Source organism: Callorhinus ursinus, unplaced genomic scaffold (genome assembly GCF_003265705.2).
Source record: "Callorhinus ursinus isolate GAN/ISIS: 27379988/994484 unplaced genomic scaffold, GSC_fseal_2.0 scaffold40, whole genome shotgun sequence".
NCBI lineage: Eukaryota > Metazoa > Chordata > Mammalia > Carnivora > Otariidae > Callorhinus > Callorhinus ursinus.
Genome location: NW_027397102.1, coordinates 10740699 through 10765505, shown reverse-complemented (window position 1 = coordinate 10765505; position 24807 = coordinate 10740699). Strand labels below are relative to the sequence as shown.

The 24807-nt window shown below is 37.6% G+C and overlaps 1 protein-coding gene and 1 long non-coding RNA gene across 3 annotated transcripts in view; both read right to left on the bottom strand.

Annotated features, from left to right (window-relative positions):
• The window catches only part of APOOL (apolipoprotein O like), a 138162-nt gene extending 137456 nt beyond the window's left edge, over window positions 1–706 (bottom strand). Inside the window, exon 1 of one of the 2 annotated variants that reach the window (XM_025879346.2) lies at window positions 573–706. In XM_025879346.2, the coding sequence (XP_025735131.1) occupies window positions 573–587 (15 nt within the window). In that variant the 5' untranslated portion in view covers window positions 588–706. The remainder of the gene's footprint in view (window positions 1–572) is intronic. The other variant, XM_025879422.2, reaches the window with a different exon arrangement.
• LOC141370610 (uncharacterized) overlaps window positions 1–18011 on the bottom strand; it is a 202930-nt gene extending 184919 nt beyond the window's left edge. The window contains exon 1 of the long non-coding RNA XR_012374790.1: window positions 17959–18011. This is a non-coding gene — a long non-coding RNA (uncharacterized lncRNA). The remainder of the gene's footprint in view (window positions 1–17958) is intronic.
• Window positions 18012–24807: the final 6796 nt, after the last annotated feature.

The window sequence follows — 24807 nt, the reverse complement described above, 5'->3', positions numbered from 1 at the left end:
AAGGCATCTTTTCCCATTACAGAACTCAAAAGAAACTTAGGTAACCTATTATTCAAACCCGGAAAGGAACAACAGTGAATACAAACACCGCGCACTGCGTAGAAACTCTGAGATGTCTCTATCCTAGTCTATTTCACCTCCAAATGTTTGAACAAAGTCTTTCAAAGGGTCATGAGACTCCGCCCTGTGCGCCCAGTCGAATGCCCAGGATTTTTTACTCTTTGTTTCAGTTCAAGACCCACAAGTCTGCTGCTGCTTGTCGCCAAGCCAGCCTTTTTCACCCAGCCGTTCCCCAGTTTTCACGATGCCGCTGTATAAACAGTTAACTGCAGGGGACGGAGGAGAGAGTACTGTCCCAGGCTCAGGAAATCCAAGGCGGAGAGGTCGGTGTTTGGAGGCTGCAAACGTTTTAAGATTCCCTGGCCTTGTCAGTTCTCTCACAACCCCACCTCCACCCCGCCTCTTGCTGTGGGGCTCCCTTCTGAAATTAGGAAGATCCCTTCTATAGTTACTAGAATGCTATCTGCACCCAGAAACTAAGGAAGGTTTTGTTTTTTTTTTTTTAAACTTACCCTAACAGCCGCCATATCTGTGACCTTCTCCGTCTGAGTTTTTCACCATATGGTGGGCAGAGAGGGACAAAACAGCTCAACTCGGCTCACCTCACCAGCCCCGCCTGGTTACGTCCTTGTCTGCTGGCTCCGCCCTTTCTCCACTCTCCTAGTGCGGCTTTGGGAAGCTGCTACAGCTAGCCGGCTGTCTCTCGGTAAAACTGTTCATCCTCGTGACTGACTGTTCCTATCCTCCATAAAGCCTTTCAGAATACTTTCCATAATCCAGTTGAAAGCTGTTTTGCTGGGTGCAAAAGTTTGCACTATTTTCATTGTTTCGGACATATGTGATTTGTCTAGGTAAGGATCTAAAATCCAAGTCCAGCTGCATTAATAAATAACTATATAGTCAGGTCCAGGCAGATTGAACAAAGCTTTCTTAAAATTTTAAAGAGAAAGGAAAAGAGTTTTATTCAAGCCCAAGTGAATACAGTTGCCCGGAAACACAATCTTCACAAAGAAAGGAGTGCTCCTGGGAAGGAACATTTGGTCCAGGGTTTTATATATATATATTTTTTTTCATAAAAAGTTACAAATCATCCTGAGGAAGGACATTCCAGAACGTTAAAGACTTTATCTTAGGTTTTTAATATGTGCAAGGCTGTATGACTTTAATTTTATGGGAACCAGGGAGATTTTTTTTTCTTTTTTCTTATCTTTATGTTTGGAATGCTCTTTTTTGGCTATTTTTTTAAATAAAGCACATGTACAATATGTGCCTGGCGCAGAAAGAAAGTCCATACTTTGAAGTTTTGCAGAGTCATTTTGACCTCGGTAAATGTTAAAGGATACATTCTCTGGGACCCCAGGAGCAGGACCCCCAAACACATGAAAAGTTGAAAATTTCTTGTATTTTATCAATCACTAAAAGAACATCTTACCTCTGTGATAAATGGTCAAATTCATACATTTTAAGACTGTCACTCTGACCGTCCTATATGCCAGGCACTTGTTCAACATACAGAACAATACAATGTCTTCACCCTCAACGAGCTTATGTTTCCAAAAGGAAAAGACAAACAAATGTTACGAAGTGCCAAATGCTATGAAGGAAAATAAAACAGTATGGAGATAAGGTGAGAATTTACTTGTTTAAATAGGTTAGGGAAAGGCTATCTGATGTAGAAAGAACAACAATGAAAAATGGCTGATGTGGCTGGAGTGAGAAGTCCAAAAGGAATGAAATAAGAGGCTATGTAGGGGCTTTTTGTACCACCATACAGACCGGATTTGATTCTGAATGGGGGGTGGAGTCAATGGAGGGTTTTGAGCAAAGATGTGGCATGATCTAAGCTAGATTTTAAAAGGATTATTTTGGTGCTGTAAGGAGAATATGCGTTGAATAGGTGCAATCTACTCAACAGGGAGCAAGATATTCCCTAGGCCTCCAATGAATGATTTTAAGGAAAGAAAATGCTCATAATCTGACCATCAGCATAGCCAATATTAATTCATTTATTCATTCAACAAATATTTAAGTGCAAACTATATACCAGGCATCAGTAACATATCTAACATATTTGACACTCTAAGCAAATCATTTTTTAACAGCTTTCTCCTCTATATGACAAAATTGTTTTGAGAAATAATGATGACTGAGTAATATTTTATTGTATAATATATACCACATCTTTTTTATCCATTCATCTATCAATGGACACTTAGGTTGCTTCCATATCTTGGCTATTCAGCCATAAAAAAGGATAAGATATTGCCATTTGCAAAAACATGGATGGGTTTAGAGGGTATTATGCTAAATAAAATATGTCAGACACAGAAAAACAAATACCATATGGTTTCACTTATATATGGAAACTAAATAACAAAACAAATGAATAAACAAAGAAAAAGCAGAAAGAGACTTATTAATACAAAGGACAAATTAATGGCTGCCAGAAGGGAGGGGTGGGGATGAGCAAAATGAGTGAAGGAAGATAGAGACTTCCAGTTATGGAAAAATAAGTCAGGATAACAAAAGGTACAGCGCAGGGAATACAGTCAGTGGTATTGTAATAGCGTTTTATAGTGACAGATGGTACTACACTTGTGGTGAGCACAGCATGATGTATAGAGTTATTGAGGCACTATGTCGTACACCTGAAATTAATGTAACATTGTGTATCAACTATATTCAAAAATATTAAATATTTATCAAATAAATATTAAATATTATAACTATTATTTATAAATATTAAATATTATAATAAATATTTTAAAGAAATAAGGGTGAAATTAAACTAATAATAATGGCCATAAAAGACACTGAATTTTTTCTTTTATTGAAATTCATATCTATCATAAAAATAAAACAGAAAATAGTGCAGTACAGAAAAGGAGAAAAGTAATGGATCAATGTTTTCTAATTGCATTAATATATGTTTTTAAAAGAGAAAGAACTTAAACCTATATATAAAGTTTATTTCGTGTAAAGCAACATATACACAAATAAAAAAATCTTAAAATTGTGAATAAGTTTGTATATGTGCTGCTGAAGCGAGCACAAAATTGTGAATAAGTTTGGAAGAGAATTATAATAATTTTCTTTCACAGAACTTCCATGAATTACAATACCATCCATGTGTTAGTTTATTCAGCATCCAATCCAGTGGCATTCAGATTTTCCACAGTTGAAAATTTCAACTAAATATCTTCATCAGAAAATTAATTATACATTTCTATACTACTAGGTAAAAACTTCAGAAGTTCTGTAGAAATCAGTGAAAAACGTCTGAATGAGAGGGAACTTTGACATCATTTGATCCATTGCTTTAGAACAAGTGTCCAGTGCTTTCTGCAAACTATCAAGGCATTTATATAATGCCCTTTTGGTTTCTTCTGGTAATGTCACACAATCATCTTTTGTCATTTCTCCTGCTATTATTTTTTTTAAATGTGATCATCTTTTCTATGTAATGTCTATTTCCTTACACTGTATTGTTGCATAGTAAATTACTTTCTTCACATTTTCTGTGTCCCAATTTTTAAGGAACAGTTTAAGACTGTTTTTCACTGTGTGCTGCTCAAGGCTAATTCTGGCTGTTTGCACATATTTTTCTGTTTGATTAGCAACCTCATCTAAATTTTCATGCCAGAAAATTCAAATTCAGTAAAACAGTTCATGATATATTAAAAGTTATACTTTTTGGGGCGCCTGGGTGGCTCAGTTGGTTAAGTGTCTGCCTTTGGCTCAGGTCATGATCCCAGGATCCCGGGATTGAGCCCTAGGGGGGAATCCCTGCTCAGTGGGGAGTCTGCTTCTCCCTCTGCCCCTCCCCCGGCTTGTGCTCTGTCTCTCTGTGTCAAATAAATAAATAAATAATTTTTTTTATAAAGTTACACTTTTCCAAACAAAATTTACACCTCAAAGTTTGCACTCCATTTCAGTGTTTTAAATTTTGAACACATACACACAAAACACCGAATGGTCACATAAATTGGCAGAATTGAAATAACCCAGATTCTGTTTCTCTTTTTCAATCACTGTGCTATCATTGTTCATTTCTAATCTGTTTAAATGCAAGGATATGTAGTACCACAGGGGGCAGAGATGCAACCCGCACCAAAGTTGAGCCCCAACAATTTGGAAACTTTGTGAATTTATTCTCTAAAAGAATTTGTATAGCTCAGTCAACATGTTTTTGGAAACTGTATAACTTGGAATTCTCCAAATTAAGTTTCACTGGAGAATACAATGTTTGTTAAAGAATAAGTTATCAAGATGTGCTAATTTGAGGGTTACATATAGTAACCAAAAGATTTGTTTAGATCTTAGACCAAAAAAAAAAAAGTTTTCTAAGGGAGGAGTATTTTATTAGCAACATTGCTTAGAATTTCCAGTACATTGTAATAATAAAAAGAAGAATGATTTTTCTTGTTTTATTAATGGTTTTAAATTCTCTATAGATAATATATCTCCTTATTGACTGCACTCAGTTCTGACTACTCCCATTCCTGCCCATAGGGCCTCACGCCTGTTATGGTTCTATGTGGTAGATATGAAACAATGAACAAAACAGACATGAAGACAAAACCCCTGGTCTGTTTGAACTTAAGTGTAAGTTTTTGACCAGGAAAACAAAAAAAGAAACAAGATTATTTCAAATAGTGTTAACTACCATAGAGAGTGAGAGGTTGGTGTGGTAGATACTCTAGATTGGGAGAACAGAAAATACTTCTTCAAGGAGCAGATACTTGAGCTGACACTTGAGTAACTTCTTGAGTAACGAGAGGGTCCACTTATGTATCTGAATATCACAGATTCACAGATTCACTTATGTGAAAAGTGCAACAAATGCAAAAACCCTGAGGTGGGAAAAAATTCACTAGAGTATCATGAGTGAGGCAGAAAGTAGTAGAAGTCAGGCAGGAGCCAGATCATATGTATAAAATTTCAATTTTCTTTTTATAAGAAATATTTAAGGGGGGCCTTGATGGCTCAGTCAGTTAAGCATCTGCCTTCAGCTCAGGTTATGATCTCAGGTCCTGGGACTGAGCCCTGCATTGGGCTCCCTGATCAGTAGAGGAGTCTGTTTCTCCTTCTCCCTCTGCCCCTCCCCCCTGCTCCTGCTCTTTCTCTCTCGCAAATAAATAAATAAAATCTTTTTTAAAAAAGAAATATTTAATTTAAATATTATTTAAATAGTTTCTGATTTATTATTGTAGGTTTACCAATTGCTACTGATTGCTTTGGGCACAAATAGCTGCTCTGAGTAATGAAAAGTATTAGAAGCAAAATAAGATCTTGGTCTTTAAAAGAGGAGTCGTGGGCGCCTGGGTGGCTCAGTTGGTTAAGTGACTGCCTTCGGCTCAGGTCATGATCCTGGAGTCCCGGGATTGAGTCCCACATTGGGGGTCCCTGCTCAGCAGGGAGTCTGCTTCTCCCTCTGACCCTCTTCCCTCTCGTGCTCTCTATCTCTCATTCTCTCTCTCAAATAAATAAATAAAAATCTTTAAAAAAAAATAAAAATAAAAGAGAAGTCATAAAATAAAGGAGTTGAAATAAACCAGAGGTGCTGAAAGCTAGTGTGTTTAATAATTACCTGGATAATTTGATAAAATGAAGATTCCTGGATACCAGACCTGGATATGAGTATTCATTTTTTTTCTGATATAAGAGAATTCTGCAAAAGTTCCTCAATTGTTTCTCATGTGGGTATTCCTTGGGCTATACTTTGAGAAACTAAGTCCAATCAGATTGACTAAATGATTTACAATGCTATGTCATTTCTAGCACCAACATTTTAAGATTCTATAAGGGCTTTTATATAATGCTATTTGGTCATCCTGGGTAACTCCAATATTCTTGTGGACACATGATATTCTCATCTCCAGTGGCTTTTACTCCTGCTTCGCTTCAGCCATCCACAACAATGTCTATACTCTTGAATTTCTTATTACTAGGAGAACCATTTCACCTCTGAAACTTTAAATTAAAACAACTATTATCCTTTAAGCTCTGGAACCACACCTTTTCTTTTATTTTGTCAAGATCTCTAGGCCTTGATTAGCTGTCTATGGCTACATAACAATTTATCCCAAATTTAGCAGTACAAAAACCAAACATTATTTCACAGTTTCTGTGGCTCAGGAATTCAAAAGTGGCTTAGCTGTGTGATTCTGCCTCTAGGTCTCTCATGAGGTTCTTCTCAAGATGTCAGCTGGAACTGCATTTATCAGAAGGCTTGATTGAAGTTGGAGGATCTACTTCCAAGATGGTTCACTCACTTACATAGTTGTTATTAAGAGGACTCCTTTTTTTTACCATGTGAGTCTTTCCACAGTGTTGCTTAATAATAAAGTGGCAAGAAGAGAAATTAAGAAACTGCACAAAAAATAATAAAATATCTAGGAATGAACTTAACCAAGGAGGTGAAAAACCTGTACTCTGAAAACTATAAAACACTGATGAAAAAATTTGAAGACAACACAAACAAATGGAAGGATATTCCATGTTCATGAGGTAGAAAAATTATAGTTGTTAAAATGTCCATACTACCCAAACCAAACTGCAGATTTAATGCAATCTCTATCAAAATACCAACATCATTTTTCACAAAACTAGAAAAATTAATATTAAAATTTGTATGGAGCCACAAAACCTCCCAAATAGCCAAAGAAATCTTGAGAACGAAGTATAAAGCTGGAAGTATTACAATCCCAGATTTCATTACAAAGCTATAATAAAAAAATATAGTATGGTACTGGCACAAAAACAGACACATAAATCAATAAAACAGAATAGAAAACCCAGAAATAAATCCACACATATATAGTCAGTTAATCTATGACAAAGTAGGCAAGAATATCTAATAGGGAAAAGATACTTTCTTCAGTAAATCATGCTGGAAAAACTGGACCACTTTCTAACATCATACACAAAAATAAACTCAAAATAGATGAAAGACCTAAATGTGAGATGTAAATCATAAAATTCCTAATAGAAAACATAGGCAGTATTCTCTTTGATATTGGCCTTAGCAACATTTTCTAGATATTTCTCCTGAGGCAAAGGAAACAAAAACAAAAACAAACTGTTGGGACTACACTAAAATACAAAGCATTTGCACAGCAAAGAAAACCATCAACAAAATAAAAATATGACCTAATAAATGGAAGAAATATCTGCAAATGATATATCTAATTAGGGGTTAATATCCAAAATATATAAATTACTTGTACAATTCAACAGTGTAAAAACAAATAATCACATTAAAAAATGGGCAGAGGATTTGAAAAGACCTTTTTCTAAGGAAGGCATACAGATATCCAACAGACTCATGAAAAGATGCTCAACGTTACTAATCATCAGGGAAATGCAAATCAAAACCACAATGAGATATCACCTTACATCTATCAGAATGGCTAAAATCAAAAACACAAGAAATAGGGGCGCCTGGGTGGCTCAGTTGGTTAAGCGACTGCCTTCGGCTCAGGTCATGATCCTGGAGTCCCGGGATCGAGTCCCACATCGGGCTCCCTGCTCAGCGGGGAGTCTGCTTCTCCCTCTGACCCTCTTCCCTCTCGTGCTCTCTATCTCTCATTCTCTCTCTCTCAAATAAATAAATAAAATCTTTAAAAAAAAACACACAAGAAATAGCAAATGTTGGGAAGATAATGGAGAAAAAGAAACCCTCATGCACTGTTGTTGGGAATGCAAACTGGTGCAGCCATTGTAGAAAACAATGTAGCATTACCTCACAAAATTAAAAGTAGAAATACCACATGACCCAATAACTCCACTACTGGGTCTTTACCCAAAGAAAATGAAAACACTAAATAAAAAAAATATATGCACCTTCTTGTTTATCAGAACATTATTTACAACAGTCAAGATAGGGAGGCAACCTGTGTCCGTTGATAGATGAATGGATAAAAAAGCTGTGGTGTAGAGTTCTGGTCCAAGATGGTGACATAGGAAGACCCTAAACTCACATCCTCCACGAAACACACCAAATTACAATTATTTATAGAACAGCTCCTCCTGAAGAAAAACTGAGGGCAGACTGAAAACTTCTGCATAACAAAAGATAAAACAGCAAAAGAGAACAGCAAGAGAGAAGGAACCATGGTAACAAAGGAATCCTTCAACCACCCAAATCTGTGAACTGCAGTGGGAAGGGATAGTACTGAGGACCTGGGAACAGATTCCTCTGTTATTGGGCACAGAAAAGAAGCATTGATTTAAAAGAGCGACTAAGGGCACCTGGGTAGCTCAGTCAGTCGGGCATCTGCCTTCAGCTTAGGTCATGATCCCAGAGTCCCAGGATCGAGTCCTACATCATGCTCTTTGTTCAGCAGGGAGTCTGCTTCTCCCTCTGACCCTCCCCCTTCTCGTACTTTCTCTCTCTCTCTCTCAAATAAATAAATAAAATCTTAAAATAAATAAATAAATGAACAACTGATATGTAAAAGAGACAACACTAGAATTCTGCCAAATGGCAGAGGAGTCATGGGACTGGTCTCTGGGTCATAGGAACTGAAGAACTGCAGATTTATGTTCCCTCTCCACCTTAAAAGCACAAGCCAGAGCAAGGTCTTGGATTCCATAACTGTCTTGCTGTCTCTGCAAGCCTTCGGTCTACAAACGTACACCAGCCCTGGTCACTCCAGTATACAGAAAAAAAAAAAAAAAAGCTACATGTTGTCTTCTTTTTTTTCTCTTCTTTTTTTTCCTCTTTTCTCTTTTTTCTTCTTTTTTTTTCTTTAAAAAGCAACTTAAAACAGCAACTAGCATATAAAACAGTTACCACTAGACCTTTACCAAATGGCTGGGGGAACAGCTGGAATGCTCTGTAGATGGGAGAGGCTGATAGACAAGATTTACACTTCCCCCAACTTTGAAAGCACAAACCAGTGTACGGTCCAGGCATCCTAGCTGACCTGACACATCAGTGAGCCTCAGGCCCATAGCCCACACCAGCCCTAGCTGTCCCACCAAGGTAGCCACAAGGCATTGCACACTAGAACACCCCTGATTAGTGATCACTGCAGCCCCAGCCTTTGTGCCAAAGTGACATAGGCACAAAGCATTGTGGAAAACTCCAGGTCTAAACCACTCTGGCTTTAGATGGCTTGCTAGGGCACCCCAAGGGCAGAGTGCTCAGGAAACTTGGTTAATGTGTGCTTCAGATCCAGCTGCCCTGCCAGCGTGCTCCCTATGTGGAACAACCTGGGAACCCCTAGCCTAAGGTTGCATTAATTTCAGCCTTTCCATCATAGCACACCCTGTGTGCAGCACCCCAGAACACACCTTCCCACACCAGTCATGGTTTCAGTTACCTGGCCAGGGCACCCACTGAGTTGAGTACCTTGGGACATATAGGTTTGCACCCAATTCAGCTTCAGCTGCTCTGACAGGGCATATTTTGTATGAAGAGCCCAGGGAACACACTGCCCCAAAACCATTTTAGCTTTAGCAGAATTGCCTGGGCACCATCTGCATGGAACACCAAGGAACTCCTGTCCTGTACCATGCCTCACCTCCAGCCACCCCTTGTGGGCACCCTATGTGCAGAGAGTCCTGGGATACCTGGTTTATATCCACTTCAGTGTCAGTTGTCCTACCAAGGTGCCCTCTGTGTGTAGAGCCTGAGTCCCCCTGGCTTGCACCCAGTTTAGTTTCAGTTAGCCTGTCAAGGCACCCTCAGCACAGAGAGCTCAGGGGCCTCCCAACTTGCATAATACCTCAGCTCCAGCCTCACCATCAGGGCACCCCCTACACAGAGTGCCCCACGGAAACCCAGCTTGCACCCATTTCAGATTCAACTGTCCTACCAGGGTACCCTCAACACAAAGAACCCCAGGACACACTGGTCTGCATCCACCTCAACTTAAATGTTCTGAGAGTGTGCCCACGCTGCAGAAAGCCCCCAGACCCCAGCCCACAACATCCACAGCTCCAGCCAGCCAGCAAAAGTCACCAATCACACAAAATCTACATAGATGATCATACATTAGACCATTCCTTCAAGTTTAGAGGAAGTAGCTGTTCTGCCTAATCCATAGAAACAAACACAGAAAGTGAAACAAAATGGGGAGACAAGGGAATATTCCCCAAAACAAAGAACAAGATTAAACCTCAGAAAATAACTAAATTAAAGGGAGCTAAGCAATATGCCTGATTAAGATTAGAAGTAATGATTGTAAAGATGCTCACTGGCCTGGAGAGAAGAATGGAAAAGCTCAGTGAGAAATTCAATGAAGAGATAAAAAATATAAAAATGAACCAATGAGAGTTGAAGAGTACAATAACTGAAATAAAAAAACATACTAGAGGGAATCAACAGTAGACTAGACTGGGAGGCAAGAAAGTAGAAGAGTAGGAGACTTCGTTTTATCTGGACCCTTGAATTTAGCTAGATATCTATCAAATTATTCTGAATGCCTATGAATTCAACCTGAGATGTAAGAAAAGAATCCCTGAATTTCTACAAATAGAAAATCAAGGACATTTTGCAAGGTAGAATGTGTGGAAAATTGAATCAGAGGGGATATATCAGAAGATAAATGGATGGGGAAGGGAGCCTTCACAAGCTGGCTATTGGAAAGTGATATAGTTTAAAATTGGAACCTTTAGAAATCTGCTCCATTGAGAGACATCCCTGTCTGAAAGGTGCTCAGGTGGTGAAGCAGGGCAGAATCCTAGGTGGGACAGTGTGGTCTCAGGATCCCTGGATCACAGAAAGAATGGGGGTGCCTGAGCCGGCATAGTTCCCAAACATTTAGCTGGGAAACTGGCTACGGTCAGTGAGGCTGGGGGTGTGCTTTCAGCTAGGTTTGCCATAAACAGCAATCTACAGCAAGATGGTGTGACTGCTCTCCAAGTGGGGACCCTGCAAGCAGCAGGCCCCCAGCAACCCTCCTCCCTTCCCCAGGAGGGGAGGCACAGGGGCACAACACGTGAGTCTGCAGAGTTTGGCACACACAAAGGTGAAGATTGCTTTTCCCTGAGGGTTTACTGAAGAAAGAGGGCAGCATGATCTTTCAGCTCCAGGGCTGGAGATCAGGGCACAACCATTTTTATTTTCAACCTCTGAAGTGGCAAAGAGAGCCTTCAGGGAAAAAAAGCCACATCAAAGAACCCGAAGCAGCTTAAACTGAGACCAGCCCCCCCTCAAGAAGCGGTGCAACTTCGTGTAGACAAACACACCTCATTATAAGCACAGCAGGCCCCTACACCAGAAGACCAGCTGTAACATCAGGGGAATACCAAGTTTACCCAGCACACAGAACTGCAAAATTCCAGCGCTGGTATATAGAAGTTGAGTTTTTTTCTCATGATTCTTTTATCCTTCAGTTTAAACTTTTCCTTTTCTTTTTGTTCTTCTTTTCATTTTCAACTAGTTTCTTATTTTATCAACTTTCTGTTTTTAAGTCTTCATTTAATTTTCATTTTTACACTTACATTTTATAGATATATTCTTCATTTTTGGCTTCCTTTCACTGTATTCAATTTTATTTTTGTATATGTATAAGTTTTGCTTTCTTTACAATTTGGGGATTTAGTGTCTTCTAACAAACAGTCCAAAATACATGCAGGAACAAGTGGATCACCCTGTTTTTGAACACCTGGGAGGTTAGATTTTCTCTTTACCTACCCCCTTTTTTTCTTTTTCTTTTCTTGTTTGGTTTCTGACCTCTTTGGATTTGTCTAGTGTATATTTCGCTTGGGTCATGGTTGATATTTTTGATTTTCTCTCTCATTCATCCATTCTTCTCTGAGACAAATGATTGGAAGGAGGAATTCACAAAAAAAGGAAAGACCCAATGGTAATACTCTCTGCCACAGATCTAATCCATATGGATATAAGTAAAGTGTTAGGGCTGGAATTCAGGATAATGAGTCTAAAGTTACTAGCTGGGCTTGAAAAAGGCATAAAAGACACTAGACGGAGAGACTCTTAATTATGGGAAACAAACTGAGGGTTTCTAAAGGGGAAGTGGGTGGGGGGATCGGGTAACTGGGTGATGGGCATTAAGGAGGGCACGTGATGGGATAAGCACTGGGTGTTATACACACCTGGTGAATTGTTGAACACTACATCTGAAACTAATGATATACAATGTGTTGGCTAATTGAATTTAAATTTTAAAAAAGGACACTGGAGAATCTCTTAGTGCAGAAATAAAATCTGATCGGGCCAAAGTTAAAAATGCTTTAACTGAGATGCAATCTAAATTGGATGCTCTAACAGCTAGGGTAAATGAGGCAGAAGAGAGAGTCAGTGACATAGAAGAGAAGATGATGGAGAGGAAGGAAGCTAAGGAAAAGAGAGAAAAACAACGAATGGACCATGAGGAGAGGATTTGAGAAATCAGTGATACCCTAAAGTGAAACAATATTAGAATTATTGGGGTCTCCGAGGAAGAAGAAAGAGAGAGATTGGGAGACAGTAGGCATATTTGAGCAAATCATAGCTGAGAAATTCCCTAATCTGGGGAAGGAAACAGGCATTCAAGTCCAAGAGGTAGAGAAAATGCCCCACAAAATCAATAAAAATAGATCAACAACCTGACATAGAATAGTAAAGTGTGCAAATTTCAGAGATGAATAAAATCCTGAAAGAATCTCGAGAAAAGAGTTCCTTAACCTACAATGATAGAAACATTCGACTGGCAGCAGACTTATCCACAGAGAGCTGGCAGTCCAGAAAAGCCTGGTATGATATATTCAGGGTAGTAAATGAATATATCATGCATACTGAAGCATGCAGCCAAGAATATGTTATCCAGCAAGGCTGTCATTCAGAATGGAAGGAGAGATAAATAGCTTCCAAGACAATGAGAAACTAAAAGATTTTGTGATGACTAAACCAGCCCTCCAGGAAATATTAAAGGGGATCCTGTAAGTGAAGAGAGAGCCCAAAAGTAACATAGAACAGAAAGAAACAGAGACAATCTACAGAAACAGGGACTTTACAGGTAATACAATGGAACTAAATTCATATCTGTCAATATTTCTCTGAATGTAAATGGGTTTACACCTAAAGAAGTGGAGGAAGAACAGCAAATAAAGGGTAAACCAAACAGGAGAAGAAAAATCATAAAGATTAGAGCAGAAATTAATAAAAAAAAAAAAACCTCACAAAAGAACAGTAGAACAGATCAATGAAACTAGAAGTTGGTTCTTTGAAAGAATCAATGAGATCGATAAACCCCTAGCCAGACTCATCAAAAAGAATAGAGAAAGGACCCAAATTAATAAAATCATGAATGAAAGAGGAGAGATCATGACCAACACCAAGAAAATACAATTTTGAAAACACATTATGAGCAACTATATGCCAACAAATTAGGAAATCTGGAAGAAATGGATGCATTCCTGAAAATATATAAACTACCACAATTGAAAGAGGAAGAAATATAAAACCTGAACAGACCCAAAACCAGCAAGGAAATTGAAGCAGTAATTAAAAATCTCCCAACAAACAAGAATCCAGGGCTAGATGGCTTTCCAGGGGAATTCTATCAAACATTTAAAGAATTAAAAGCTACTTTTCTGAAGATGTTTCAAAAGATAGAAATGGAAGGAAAACTTCCAAACTTGTTCTATGAGGCCAGCATTACCTTGATCCCAAAACCAAAGACCCCACCAAAAAGGAGAATTATAGACCAATATCTCCAGTGAACATGGATGCCAAAATACTCACCAAGATACTAGCCAGTAGGATCCAACAGTACATAAAAATGATTATTCACTATGACCAAATGGGATTTAATCCTGGGCTGCAAGGGTGGTTCAACATTCACAAATAAATCAACATGATACATCACAGTAAACAAAAGGACAAGAACCATATGATCACCTCAATGGAGACAGAAAATGAATTTAACAAAATATAGGATCCTTTCTTGATTAACATTTTCCACAGTGTAGGGATAGAGGGAAGCTACCTCAATATTATGAAAGACATCTATGAAAAGCCCACAGCAAATAATCATTCTCAATGGGAAAAACCTGAAGGTTTTTCTGCTGAGGTCAGGAACATGACAGGGATGCCCACCCTCATCACTGTTGTTCAACATAGTACTAGAAGTCCTAGATTCAGCAATCAAACAACAGAATGAAATAAAGGCATTTAAACTGGCAAAGAAGTCTAACTCTCACTCTTCACAGATGACATGGTACTTTATTGGGAAAACCCAAAAGACTCCACCCCAAAATTGCTAGAACTCATATATCAATTCAGCAATGTGGCAGGATATAAAATCAATGCAGAGAAATCAGTTGCATTTCTATACACTAACAATGAGACAGACAAAAGAGAAATCAAGGAATCAATTCCTTTTACAATTGCATCAAATCCCATAAGATACTTAGGAACAAATCTAACCAAAGAGGTAAAGGATCTGTACTCTAAAAACTATAGAACACTTATGAAAGAAATTGAGGAAGACACAAAGAAATGGACAAACATTCCATGCTCATGGATTGGAGGAATAAATATTGTGAAAATGTTTATGCTACCCAGAGCAATCTAAAGATTCAATGCAATCCCTATCAAAATACCATCAACATTTTTCACAGAGCTGGAAGAAAATAATCCTAAAATATGTATGGAAACAGAAAAGTCCCCAGATAGCCAGAGGAATGTTGAAAAAGAAAACCAAAGCTGGTGGCATCACAATGCCACACTTCAAGCTATATTAGAAAGCTGTAATCATCAAGATAGTATGGTGTTGGCACAAAAACAGACACATAGATCAATGGAACAGAATAAAGAAACCAGAAATGGACCCTCAACTGTATGGCCAACTAATCTACATCAAAGCAGGAAGGAATATCCAATGGAAAAAGGACAGTCTCTTCAGTAAATGGTGCTGGGAAAATTGGACAGCCACATGTAGAAGAATGAATCTAGACCTTTTTCTTACACCATACACAAAGATCAACTCAAAATGGATGAAAGACCTAAATGTGAGATAGGACTCCATCAAAATCCTAGGAGATAACACAGGCAGTAACCTCTTCCAACCACGGCCAGAGCAAATTCTTGCTAGACATGTCTCCAAAGGCAAGGGAAGCAAAAGCACAAATTAACTATTGGGACTTCATCAAGATAAAAAGCTTCTACACAGCAAAGGAAACCGTCAACAAAACTAAAAGGCAAACTATGAAATGAGAGAAGATATTAGCAAATGACGTATCAGATAAAGGGCTAGTATCTAAAATCTATAAAGAACTTATCAAACTCAACACCCAAATAACAAATAAACCAGTCAAGAAATGGGCAAAAGACACAAACAGACATTTCTCTAAAGAAGACATACAAATGGCCAGCAGACACATAAAAAATGCTCCACATCACTTGCCATCTGGGAAATACAAATCAAGACCACAATGAGGTACCACCTCACACCAGTCAGGATGTCTAAAATTAAGACAGGAAACAACAACTGTTGGTAAGGATGCAGAGAATGGGGAACTCTCTTACACGTTGGTGGGAATGTAAGCTGGTACAGCCACTCTGGAAAACAGTATGGAGGTTCCTCATGAAGTTAAAAATAGAGCTACTTTATGATCCAGCAATTGCATTACTAGGTTTTTACCTCAAAGATACAAATGTAGGGATCCGAAGGGGCACCTGCCCCCCAGTGTTCATCGCAGCAATGTCCGCAATAGCCAAACTGTGGAAAAAGTCGATATCCACTGACAGATGAATGGATAATGAAGATGTGGTATATATATATACAACGGTATATTACTTAGCCATCATAAAGGTTGAATACTTACTTTTACATTGATGTGGATGGAAGTGGAGGGTATTATGCTGAGCACAATAATTCTGAGAAAGACAATTATCATAAATTTTTACTTATATGTGGAATATAAGAAACAGTGCAGGGGATCATAGGTGAAGGGAGGCAAAACTGAATTGGAAGTCATCAGAGAGTGGGAAAAACCATGAGAGACTCTTAACTGTAGGACACAGACGGGGTTGCTGGAGGGGAGGTTGGTGGGGGGATGGGGTAACTGGGTGATGGGCATTAATGAGGGCACGTTTGAGCCCTGGGTGTTATATGCAACTGATGAATTATTGAACACTACATTGAAACTTATGATGTACTATATGTTGGCTAATTGAATTTAAATAAAAAATAACAGTAGTATAGCAGATGCAGATGAATATCAGTGATCTAGATGACAGGGTAATGGAAATCTTGAAAGCTGAACAGCCTAAAGAGAAATAAAAGTTAAGATAGGTTAAAGGATCTCTTGGACAAGATTAAGTGAACAAACATTTGCATTAGAGGGGTCCCAGGGAAAAAAAGAAAGAAAGGGGTAGAAAATTAACTTAAAGAAATAATAAATGAAACCTTCCGTAACATTGGGAAGTAAAAAGACATCCAGGTCGAAGAAGCACAGGAAGTTCTAAACAAGATGAACCCAATAAAGTCCATACAATGACAGATAATAATTTAAATGTCAAAAATTAAAGATAAAGACCTTTGAAAACACCAGGAGAGAAGCAAAAATTACCTACAAGGGAAAACTTAAAAGGCTATCGCCTAATTTTTAAGCAGAAGCTTCACATGCCAGAAGGGAGTGCCATGATATATTCAAAGCACTAAAAGGAAAAAAATCTACAAAACCCCTCCTCCCTCTTCTCCTTGAGTTTATGAGTGTTCTGGGGCATTTTAAGGAGGGAAGGTTCACATGAAGCAAATCATACTGGAAGCAAAGAAGTCTTGGTCATGGATTGATGTGATTCCTGTGGAAGTAGTCACTGGGGGTAGTCACTGGATGTTGATGAAGTTGGATCCTTAACTATTCCCTAGTTGTAGATGATCAGTAGGTGGTTCTTGTTTAGTTCAATGTTGGATAGTCTGTAAGCCATAACTCACATGTCCTGGGAAGTCCAAAAATATCCCACATTGTAGGCTTTACTTATAGATACTCAGTTTTTCATAGGTGGTGGGACTGCTCCTTTCTTGGAAAACTTCCCTGGAGTTATGTCCCAGATTTAGAGACTTGCTATGGAAATCACTACCTTCTCCCTCTATGGCCTACCTTTCCATTTAAGTTTTTTTCAGCTTTATTAAAGTATACTTAATATACAGAAAATTACACATACTTAATTTATACATTTTGATGAGTTTGGACATATAAATATACACATGATAACATCAGCACAATCCAAGTAATAAACATATCCACTACCTCCAAAAGATTTCTTGTGTACCCTTCTTCATTTTTGTGGTAAGAGATTGAACATGAAGTCTATCCTCTTAACTTTTTAAGTGCACAACACTGTATTGTTAATTATATGCGCTACGTTGTACAGCAGATCTCTAGAACTTATTTATCTTGTATAACTTTATACCCATTGAACAACAACTCTCCATTTCTCCCTCCCTCCATCCCCTAGCAAGACGTCATATTCTTGGCTTCTATGAGTTTGACTATTGTATATACCTTTCTCTATATAAGTGGGATCCTGTAGTTTTTGTCTTTCTGTGACTGACATTTCACTTAGCATAATGTCTTCCAGAATCATTCATGTTGCAAATAGTAGGATTTCCTTCTTTTTTTAAGGCTGAATGATATTCCATTGCATGTGTATACCACATTTTCTTTATCCGTTAGTCTGTCAATGGACATTTGGATTGTTTTTATATCTTGATCACTGTGAATAATGCTTCAAAGAACATGAGAATCCAGATATCTGAGAGTTTGATTTCAATTATTTTGGATTGAAATACTCAGGAGTGGGATTTGTGGATGATACAGTAGTTTTATTTTTAATTTTTTTCAGAAACCCCCATACTTTTTTCCATATTGGTAGCACCATTTTGTATTCCCACCAACAGTGCAAAGGTTTTGATTTTTCCATATCCTTGCCAATACTTATTTTCTCTTCCTTCCTTCCTTCCTTCCTTCCTTCCTTCCTTCCTTCTTTCTTTCCTTCCTTCCTTCTTCCTTCCATTCCCTCCTTCCTTCCTTCCCTCCTTCCTTCCTTCCTTTCTTCCTTTCTCTGTCTCTCTCTCTCTCTTTCTTCCTTGCTTTCATAATGGCCATTCTAACAAGTGTGAAATTATTATCTCATTGTGGTTTTGATTTGCATTTCTCTGATGATCAGAAGTGTTGAGAATCATATATTCTCATTTCCATTTGTATGTCTTTGGAGAATTGTCTATTCAGGGCCTTTGGCTATTTTTAAATCAGGTTATTTATTTTATTTTTATTTTATTTTTGATATTGAGTTAGTTATAGGCGTTTCTTACATATTTAGGAAATTAACCCTCTATTAGATATATGGTTTGCAAATATTTTCTTCCATTCCATAGGTTGCTTGAGACAACAAAAGCAAAAATGGACAAGTGGGACTATGACAATCATTTTTTTTTAAATTGAAGTATAACCTATTTGTAGAAAAGTGTATAAACAGGAATTATTATAGACTAAATCCATCCACATAACAGCACACAAATCAAAAAATCAAACATTGCTAGGACTCTAGAAGCCTTCATTGTGCTCACTCTCATTAATTACTCACTCTCTTCTCTAAAGATAACCACTCTTCCGTCCTCACACCATATATTAATTTTGCCAGTGTTTGAACTTTACATAAATGGAATCACACAGTAGGTATTCTTTTGCATTTGACTTCTTTTACATTTTGTTTTATTTTATTTTTTTTTAGTGAGAGAGAGAGCATGCTAGTGGGGGGAGAAGCAAAGGGAGAGGGAGAGGGAGAGAGAGAGAATCTTAAGCAGGCTCCATGCCCAGCATGGAACCCAATGTGGAGCTCGATCTTATGACTCTGAGATCATGACCTGAGCCAAAGTCAAGAGTCAGATGCTTAACTGACTAGGTACTTCTGACTTCTGTCACATTTTAAAATCTATTATACTTTGATGGACATTTGAGTTGTTTCTAGTTTTTGGATATTGTGAATAATGTTGCTATAAACATTCTTGTACATGTCTTTTGATGTACCTATGTTTATGATTCAGTTGGGTATTTCCTTAGCCTGGGTTCTTCAGAAAACAGCCTGAGAAATATAGTATGTACTATTACTTGATTAGGGAGAACATTCACAAGGTGACCAAGTCTCAGGAGAAGGGAGAGTTAACTCAAGACTGTGTTACTGAGCTGACCACCACTTGGAACTAACACAACTGATTGCTCAATCTCACAATCTCATTTTTGAGAGGCTATGTGGGCTGTATCAGGACAATCTGGCAGTGAGAAGAAGAAAAAAAGTATTTATCCTTTGTTTCTCATCATCCATTTACTAAAGATTCATGCCATGGAAGGTTACCTGCCCCCAAATTCCAAGCTGCACATGTACAGGTGCTGGGTGGGTCCATAGTATTGCATGTTTCCATGTCAAAAGAGGAACCATAGGGGGCAAAGTGAGAAGATTATAGCATGAGCATGAGGCAGGGCACCATCAGATTGTCCCGGAGTGAATTCAGTAAGAGTCTATGTGCAGCTATTTTTTGCTTTGGTAGCAGGCACATAAAAATTGGCCGAAGAACAGAAGATAGAAATGTAATTGTTGGAATAATTGTATCAATTTACACTTCCACCAGTAGGGTTTGAAGGTTAGAGTTGCTCAACATCTTCACTAACAATTGGTATTGTCTTTTTCATTTTAACCATACTGGTAGGTGTATAGTGGTATCTCATTCAAGTTTATTTTGCCTTTCCATGATGTCTAATGAAATTGATCACTGTTTCATATTTCAATTGGCCATATGAATATTATCTTTCATGAAGTGCTTAAGTTTTTCCTACTTTTTCTATTGTGTTGTCTATTTTTTTCTCATTTATTTTTAGTTGTCCTTTATAAGACCTTATACAGGCACTTTGCCAGTTATATGTGTTGATATCTTCTACCACATTGTGGCTTGCACTTTTATCCCTGTAATGGTGTTCAAAAATGTTTAACCTTAAACTGAGATACAATTTAGGAGACAGGAGGGGAAGATGGTGATGGGGAAGTAGGACCCTAGGTTTGCCTCGCCCCATGAATACAACTAGATAACTATCAAATCATCCTAAATACTACAGAAATTGTTGTGAAGACTGACAGAACAAACTCCACAACTAAAGGTAGAGAAAGGCTACATTGAAGGAGATAGGAAGTACAGAGACACAGTTTGGGAGAAAAACAGATTATGGCTGCTGCAACGGGGAGGGAGCTGCAGTCACAGAGAAGGGTGAGACAAAGACTGACACACAAGGGAGCACATGGGGAAAACAAACCCTCATAACAGTTGTCTTGGAAAGCTAGAGGACCTGACTTTCATGAGTTCTTGCAAACAGCAGGGCTTAAAGCATGGAGTTTTAAATGTCAGCAAGATTGACTCTGGGAAAGCTCCAGTGATGTTGGGGCTGCTCTTGGAGAAAAGACAGGGAAAACAGCTTGTGAACATACAGTGTGGAAACACTGATCTGAAGAGCACCTGGGGCATAAATAGGGAGGTTATTTGCTCATCTTGGAAGATGCCCCAGAGAGGCAATGTTCACAGAAAGACCTCTCTGAGAACAAAGAAACTGAAAGGCACCAATTCCCTCCCCTTCCCCTCAGCATAAATACAGAGCCACCTGCTGTAATCTGCACAGCAGCAATACTGGGTACCTTACTTGCTTACACTAAGCCATGCCTCCACATGCTCTGGTGGAAGTGCCCCTCCTAGTCACACTTGCCTCAGTCCCAGCACAGATGACCTCTTCCCCCATAAGTCTGGCCCAAATCCATGCCAAAACCGCATCTCCCTACCTGGGAGATTTGCAAGGCCTCTGTGCCGGTGGCAGTGGTGCCAGATGTTATTTCACAAGAGCACACGTAGTTAAAATTCACCACATTCAGACACAGGACCAAACACTGCCCACAACAGGCAAAGAGAGCCTCTGCAGATGACTGCTCTGAAAAATAAGGTGGCCAGGGCAGAACAGCAGAACATATGCAGTACATATTGGAGACAATCCTGGAAGTGCCAGGCCCTTGGGACCAAGGGAAATTACATTGCAGGGCACTACAGGACCTCTTCTTCATAAAGCCATTACCCTCAAGAATAGAAGATGTAGCTGATTTTCCTAACACAGAGAAACATGCACAGAGACTTAGACAAAATGAGAAAGCAGAGAAATTTGTCCCAAATGAAAGAAAATGACAAGGCCATGGCCACAGATCTAAGTAAAACAGATATAGGTAATATGCCTGATAGTGAATTTAAAGCAATGATAAGTATACTCACTGGAATTGAGAAGAGTGGATAACATCAGTGAGACCATTAACAAAGAGATAAAGAATAACATAGCAGATATAAAAGGCTCAATAAATGAAATGAGAAACATAATTGATAGGATGAATAGCAGGATGGAAGAAACAGAGGAACAAATTGATGACCTACAAAACAGAGTAATGGAAAAGCAGTCAAGTTGAACAAAAGAGAGAAAAAGGAATTATGCAAAACGAGAATAGACTTAGGGAACTCAGGAGTCAAAGAAGAAGAAAGAGAAAAGGGGGCAGAGATTTTATTTGAATAAGAGCTGAAAACTTCCCTAATCTGGGGGAAAGAAACAGACATCAAGATCTAGGAGGCACAGAAAACCTCTGGCAAAATCAATAAAAGCAGATCCACACCAAGACATACTGTAATTAAAATGTCAAGATATAATGATAATGAAAAAAATCTCAAAAGCACCAAGACAAAAGATGACAGCTACATACAAAAGACACCCCATAAGCCTATCAGTGGCTTTTTCAGCAGAAAATCTCCAAGCCAGAAAGAAGTGGCATGATATATTCAAAGTGCTGAATAAAAAAACACTGCAGCCAATAATAATGTATCCAGCAAGATCATCATTCAGAATAGAAAGAAAGATAGTTTCCCAGACAAACAAAAACTAAAGGAGTTCATGACCACTAAACCAGCACTGCAAGAAATATTAAAAGGGGCTCTTTGAGTAAAAAGGAAAGACCAAAAATCAAAGTATGAAGATAGAAATCATAAAAGCAGTAAAAATGAATATTTCTTTAAAAAAATCAGTCAAGGAACTCAAGTCAACAACCTAAATGTATAATTTAAGGAACTAGAGAAAGAAGAACAAACTAAACTAAAAGCTAGCAGAAGGAAGGAAATGATAAAGACTATAGCAGAGGTCAAATAAATAGAGAAGAGGAAAAAATATAAAAATCAATAAAACTAATGTTAGTTCTTTTAAAACATTGACAAAATTGAGAGACCTTTAGCTAGATGGACTAAGAAAAAAGAGAGAAGACTCAAATTTCTAAAATAAAAAATGAAATTGGGGACATTACTTTGAATTCTACAGAAACAAAGATTATAAGAGAGTACTATGAACAATTGTACTCAAATTGGATAACCTAAATGAAATGAACAAATTTTTAGAAACATAATATCTACCAAGAATAAATCATGAAGACTGAAAATCAAAATAAACCTATAACTAATAAGGAGATTGAATCAATAATCAAAACTCTTCTGACAAAGCCATGGACCTGATGGCTTCACTTGTGAATTCTACCAAACATTTAAACTAGAACTAATGTCAATCCTTCTCAAATGTTTCTAAAAAAATTTAAAATGATGGGACACTGCATCACTCATTCTATAAATCTAGCATTATCCTGATGCCAAAGCCGGAAAAAAAATCACAAGAAGAGAAAAACATAGATCAATATACCTTATGAACACTAATTCAAAAATCCTCAACAAAATACTAGGAAACAGAATTCAGCAACATATTAAGAGGATTATACATCATGACCAAGTAAGATTTATTCATGGAATTCAAGGATATCACAACATATGAAAATCGATCAATAAATTATAACACATTAACAGAACGATGAGAAAAATCACATGATCATCTCATTTAATGTAGAAAAAAATGACAAAATTCAACATCCTTTTATGATAAAAATACATAATACACTAGGGATAGCAGGAAACTACCTTAATATAATAGAAGTCATATATGAAAACTCCACAGTGAATATCATACTCAGTAGTGAAAGACTTCTTTTAAGATCAGAGATAAAGAAAGGATGCCCTCTTTCATCACTTCTATTCAGCACAGTGGTGGAAGTTGTAGCCAGAACAATTAAGCAAGAAAAAGAAATAAAATGCATCCAAATTGAAAAAAAAAAGAGCTAAAATTACCTCTGTTTGCAGATGATATGATCTTACATATAGAAAACCCTAATGATTACACACACACACACACACACACACACACACACACACACACACACACACAGCTGCTGGAGATAATAAATGAATTCAACAATGTAGCAGTATACAAAGTCAACACACAAAAATCAGTTGCATTTCTAGGCATTAAGAATGAACAATTTGAAAAGGAACTTAAAAAGTTCCATTTACAATACCATGTAAAAAGGAATTAACTTGACCAAGGAAGTTAAGACTTGTACAGTGAAAACTACAAAACATTACTGAAAAAATGAAAGGAGACATAAATAAATGGAAATGCATCTCATGTTCATAGATTGGAAGACTTAATACTGTTAAGATGTCAACACTACCCAGAGTGATATATAGATTCAATGAAATCTCCATCAAAATCCCAATGATGTTATTTGCTGAAATAGAAAACCCATCCTAAAATTTATTAGGAATATCAAGGGACCCAAAATAGCTAAAATAGTCTTGAAAAAGGACAAAGCTGGAGGACTCACGATTCCTGATTTTAAAACTTATTGAAAAGATACAGGAATCAAAACTGTGCTGTACTGGCATAAAGACAGACATGTAGACCAATGAAAAAAATAGAGAGCTCAGAAATAAATTCTTACATGCATGGTTAAATGATTTTTGATAAGGCTGCCAATTCCATTCATTGATGATGTCTTTTCAAGAAATGGTGTTGGGAAAACTGGATATCCACATGCAAAAGAATGAAGTTGGACCCTTACCTAACACCATATACAATAATTAATTCAAAATGGATCAAAAACCTAAATATATGACCTAAAACTGTAAAATTCTTAGAAGAAAACAAAGTGAAATCTTCACGACATTGGATTTGGCAGTGATTTCTTGAGTATAACCCCAAAAGCATAGGCAACAAAAGAAAAATCAGACACATTAGATTTCATGAAATATTTTAAAAATGTGCATCAAAAGATAATGTCAGGCGCCTGGGTGGCTCAGATGGTTAAGCGTCCGCCTTCGGCTCAGGTCATGATCCCGGGGTCCTGGGATCAAGTCCCGCGTCAGGCTCCCTGCTCCTTGGGAGCCTGCTTCTCCCTCTGCTTCTCTCTCTCTCTCTGTCTCTCATGAATAAATAAATAAAATCTTTAAAAAAAAAGACAATGTAAACAGAGTAAAAAGATAACCAACAGAATGGGAGAAAATATTTGCAAATCATATATCTGATAAGGGGTTAATATTCAGAATATATAGAAATCTCCTAACATTCAACAACAACAAAAATTAAATAATGACTCAAAAATGGGCAAAAGATTTAAATAGACATTTCTTCAAGGAATATGTAAAAATGGCCAATAAGTTCATGAAAAGATGCTCAACATCACTAATCGTTAAGGGAATGCAAATCAAATTTCACTGAGATATCATCTCATACTTATTAGGATGGGACCTATATAAAAATAAAACAAAACAAACCTCACAGAATAACAAAATGGAAGATAACAAATATTGCCCAGGATTTGAGGAAATTGAAACTCTTGTGCAG